Source organism: Chanodichthys erythropterus, chromosome 7, assembly GCF_024489055.1.
Source record: "Chanodichthys erythropterus isolate Z2021 chromosome 7, ASM2448905v1, whole genome shotgun sequence".
In the NCBI taxonomy this organism is placed as follows: Eukaryota; Metazoa; Chordata; class Actinopteri; order Cypriniformes; family Xenocyprididae; genus Chanodichthys; species Chanodichthys erythropterus.
The window spans coordinates 18,077,962-18,082,751 of record NC_090227.1 but is presented as its reverse complement, the minus strand read 5'-3'; the positions used below and the strand labels follow the sequence as shown (position 1 = coordinate 18,082,751).

At 42.1% G+C, this 4,790-nt stretch overlaps 1 protein-coding gene across 1 annotated transcript; it reads right to left on the bottom strand.

The window, feature by feature from the left end:
* Positions 1-375: 375 nt before the first annotated feature.
* LOC137022884 (nuclear apoptosis-inducing factor 1-like) lies at positions 376-1,257 on the bottom strand. The gene is made up of 2 exons (XM_067389356.1): positions 849-1,257; positions 376-659 (listed from the first exon to the last, which is right to left on the bottom strand). Exons 1-2 carry the CDS (start codon positions 1,255-1,257, stop codon positions 376-378), a joined length of 693 nt encoding a protein of 230 aa, XP_067245457.1.
* Positions 1,258-4,790: the final 3,533 nt, after the last annotated feature.

Sequence of the window (4,790 nt, the reverse complement as noted above, 5' to 3'; positions counted from 1 at the left end):
GCGGTTATCCACTAAAGACGTGGCTGTTAACCCCCTCACCAACCCACAAACTGACCGAGAGCGCAGATACAATGATGCCCATTCTCGCACTCGGTCAGTTGTAGAGCGGGCGATTGGGCAGCTGAAATGTCGGTGGCGCTGCCTTGACAGGACTGGGGGGTTGCTGTTATACCGCCCTGACAAGGTATGCCGCATTGTGCTGGCCTGTGGTGTGCTGCACAATGTTGCGCACAGGCATGGCATACCACTTGGTGAGGTGGCAGCACCGCCAGATGACCCTGACCCAGGACCAATGTATGTGCAGCCCAACCAACAAGCCATTCAGGCCCGTCAACATGTGATTGCGACAATTTAAATGGTAACTGGAGACGAAGTTCATTTTTTGACCAATTCCTTTAATGAGTGGCTTATGTCTGTGAGTGCGTCAGTGATATTTTTCAGGTGACTGTTAATTTCTCCAATGGCCATAACGATTTGCTGTTGTGACTCCAGAACTGCATGCGTCAAGACACGGCCAGACGGACGGGCCTCAGCACTGGGGGGAGCACCGGAAACTCCAGAAACACTGGAGATGCTGGCCACAGTGGGCGCTGGCTGCTCAGGAGGGGCGGATTCCGAGTGCGTGCCAGTGGATGTTCCGGCTGTTGCACCATATGAGTCTAAATAAACACAGGCACATGCTAACGGTGATTTGAGTCTGTTCCTTATTAATGGGTACACGCATTTGCCATAAATGCAATGGATACGTAAAATCTCTGGTGTACTTTTGGTCCGCTACATTGCATGCATTTGAAAATTAAATTGTTAAGGTATTTGTACCAAAGTAAAAACAAATGGAAATTGGTTACCTTCGTGGCAGTCCTGCAGTAAATCCGAGTCTCCCACAGCAGCAGATACTACTCCAGAGAGTAAAGTGTCACCTATAATAGAGGCAACTCTCTGCTCAAAGGGTGTAAGTTCATCGACCCCTTTACCACCGCCTGTTCTGCCCACACGTGGTCGGTGCGCAGCAGTTCTCCGTTTAACGTCCACCTTTATATCAGACCATTTCTTTTTAAGATCATTTACAGTGCGACTTTCAGATCCCACCGCATTGACGGCATCAGCCAAACTCTCCCACTCATATTTTTTCCTTTTGTTATTAATTCCGGAGGACAAAGTTCCAAATAAAATATTTTTTCTCGTTTCTACCTCTGATAGTAGCACCTCCAATTCACTTTCTGTAAAGTTTCGTTTCTTGCCGCTTGCTTTAGCCATTTTCTTACTACTTTCTTTTGCCCAAGTGGACTCATTAACACATTTAAATAGATTTAATTAAGGGAGGAGACTGGGTGGGGTGTTGTGCTCGTGCATGTGCGCTCAATTTTACGTTAATTGGGATGTACAAAGAGAATATGCGTGGGATTTTTCGTACGCAGAGATTCATACATCTGGGGTTTTTTTTGCGTACGCACATTTTCAGCTTTGTCCGTACGCAATGTTTTAGAATGAATTCAACGCAAGTCTTTGTACATGAGGCCCCAGGCCTGCTACTTATGATCCTGCTGTTCATTCAAATCCCAGTGCTACCTTTAGCCAGTTCAGTTCTGTTTCTTTTTCTTTTCTACATGAGATTGTTAATCAGTTAAAATCACATGGGTCTCCCTGTGACATCTTGTCTCCGCGTCTTTTTAAAGAGGTTTTTGATGTAGTTGGTCCTGTCTTTCTGGTTTTTATTAATAAATGTCTAGAATCAGGAATTGTACCTGACTGTTTGAAGCATGCAATTGTTAAACCTCTTTTAAAAGTCCAAATTTGGATCCATCAGTTTTATCTAACTTTAGGCCCATTTCTAGTATTTCTTTTTTTTTTCTCCAAAAATTTGGAGAAAGTGGTTTTTCACCAGCTGCAGCGATTTTTGAATGACAATTAGATTTTTGATGTTTTCCAATCAGGTTTTAGAAAGTTTCACTCTACAGAGACAGCACTTGTAAAAGTTTTAAATGATGTTTTAATGGCCACTGACTCAGGTGACTCTGTTGTGCTGATACTATTAGATTTAAGTGCAGCATTTGATACAGTGGGCCATAAGGTCTTGCTTGCAAGTTGTGGGCATCAGAGGAACTGCATTAAGTTAGTTTCAGTCATATCTTAAAAATAGAAGCTTTTCAATCATTATCGGATGTTATTATCCTGGGGCGGTCCCCCTGACCTGTGGGGTCCCCTAAGGCTCTATTTTGGCCCTTTTATTGTTTTCTTTATATATGCTTTCTTTAGTCTCTATTTTTGGAAAGCATGGCTTGTACTATCACTGCTATGCAGATGATACTCAACTTTATTTGCCTCTGAAGCATAGAAATGGTGTAGACTCCATCAGTGCCTGCCTTTCTGACGTCAAAGCCTGGATGTCTTTGACTTTCTTAAATCTAAATGAGAGTAAAACGGAGATCATTGTGTTTGGCTCTTCTGAAGTCCCAAACATTTCTCATGGAATTTCTGGTGTTTTATCCTCTTCAGTTAAATAAGGTGTAAAAGACTTGGGCGTCTTTTTTGATAGTGCACTTAAATTTGATAGGCAAATAAATTTAGTTGTTAAATCTAGTTTTTATCAATTAAGAATGCTGGCTAAAGTAAAGACCTTCTTTTCTTTTAAGCTTTGGAACACGTTACTGTGGAACACTTTGGAACACGTTACTGATTCATATTAGAACTGCACCAACATTGTATATCTTCAAATCAAAGTTAAAAACGTATTTTTAGGGCCAGAGCACCGATGGTGTGAGGACCCTATTGGAATTGCTCCGTTTATTATTATTATTATTATTATTATTATTATTATTATTAGGGCCCAAGCGAATTAAGCGCGCAGGGCCCTCTTGTTCTTCTAAGGATTATTAGGGCCAGAGCACCGATGGTGTGAGGACCCTATTGGAATTGCTCCGTTTATTATTATTATTATTATTATTAGGGCCCAAGCGAATTAAGCGCGCAGGGCCCTCTTGTTCTTCTAAGGATTATTATTAGGGCCCAAGCGAATTAAGCGCGCAGGGCCCTCTTGTTCTTCTAAGGATTATTATTTATTAGGGCCCAAGCGAAAATTCGCGCAGGGCCCTCTTGTTCTTCTAAGGATTATTAGGGCCCAAGCGAAAATTCGCGCAGGGCCCTCTTGTTCTTCTAAGGATTATTATTAGGGCCCAAGCGAAAATTCGCGCAGGGCCCTCTTGTTCTTCTAAGGATTATGATTATTATTAGGGCCCAAGCGAAAATTCGCGCAGGGCCCTCTTGTTCTTCTAAGGATTATTAGGGCCCAAGCGAAAATTCGCGCAGGGCCCTCTTGTTCTTCTAAGGATTATTAGGGCCCAAGCGAAAATTCGCGCAGGGCCCTCTTGTTCTTCTAAGGATTATTAGGGCCCAAGCGAAAATTCGCGCAGGGCCCTCTTGTTCTTCTAAGGATTATTAGGGCCCAAGCGAAAATTCGCGCAGGGCCCTCTTGTTCTTCTAAGGATTATTATTATTTTTTTTTTTTTTTTTTTTTTTTTTTTTTTTTTTTTTCCGTCTTCCGGGGCTTTTTGGGGGCCTTAACATGCTCAAAAACTCTTGAAAATTGGCACACACATTGGAATCCGCGGCCATTAGGACGCCGGAGAGGCTGGTACCCGGGCGTGGCAGGGGGGCTCGACAGCGCCCCCTTGAAAAAAGTCTGAAAATTTGGTCCATATATTAAACATGCTTGCACGTATTAGTATGAAACTCGGTACACATATAGACCTCATCGGGCCAAACAACTTTCGCGCTCTAAGTTAATCGCCACGCCAACAGGAAGTCAGCTATTAAGGGTTGTTTGAAAAACGCATGCTCTGGAATTTGATATACTCCTCCTAGACGATTAATCCGATCGCCACCAAACTCGGTCAGCATGAAGTCAAGACACTGATGATTAAAAATTGCCAGGGGATTTTTGATATCTCGAACGGTTTGGCCGTGGCGAGGCAACGAATTTATGGCGAGAAAAAGGAAACAGGAAATGTGTTATAACGTCTTAATACATATATTGATCTTTATGAAACTTCACGAGTGTGTTCGTTATAGGAGTCTGATCACATGGATGTGACTATTGTGAGTCAAAGTTATAGCGCCACCAACTGGCAGCAGGAAGTGTATCACTTTTTGAAATGTTTTGAGATCACCCTCTTATTTTTACCTGATTTGCTTCAAACTTCATCAGTGTAATGTCAATACACAGCAGATGTAGACCTATGACAGGATTTTTGATATTTGAAATATTGTTGCCATGGCAACAGGTCAAACTGTAATAATATTCTTGAGTGTTTTTGAGGCTCTTAACATGCTTCAAATTGCATGAAACTCGACACACACATCAATATTGTCAACCAGTAGACATGGACAAAGCCATAGAAATGGGCGTGGTGGAGGGGCTCAGTAGCGCCACCTTTTGACAAAAGTGGGGGGTTAGTTTTTCCTACAGTCACCAAACTCGGTACACATATTATTCTCATCAAGCCGGACAATTTTCTAATTTACATTCATTAGCTCCGACCAACAGGAAGTCAGCTATTTTGGTTTGAATGTTAATTTTTTGAAAAAACAGGCTATGAATTTTATACTACTACTCCTACAGGGTTTATCCAATTTACACCAAGCTTTTTTTAACTTGTTGCGAACACATTGAAGTTGTTTAATTGCAAACGGATTTTGGATATCTCAAACGGTTTGGCCGTGGCGAGGCAACGAATTTATGGCGAGAAAAGGGAAACAGGAAATTTGTTATAACTTCTGCATACATTGATTGA

Bases quoted from the DNA above. Each gene is read 5' to 3' on its own strand.
- LOC137022884 (XM_067389356.1), bottom strand. From the start codon at position 1,257: ATGGCTAAAGCAAGCGGCAAGAAACGAAACTTTACAGAAAGTGAATTG. The intron at 660-848 runs GTAACCAATTTC...GTGTTTATTTAG, and splicing joins ACTGCAGGACTGCCACGAAG to ACTCATATGGTGCAACAGCC.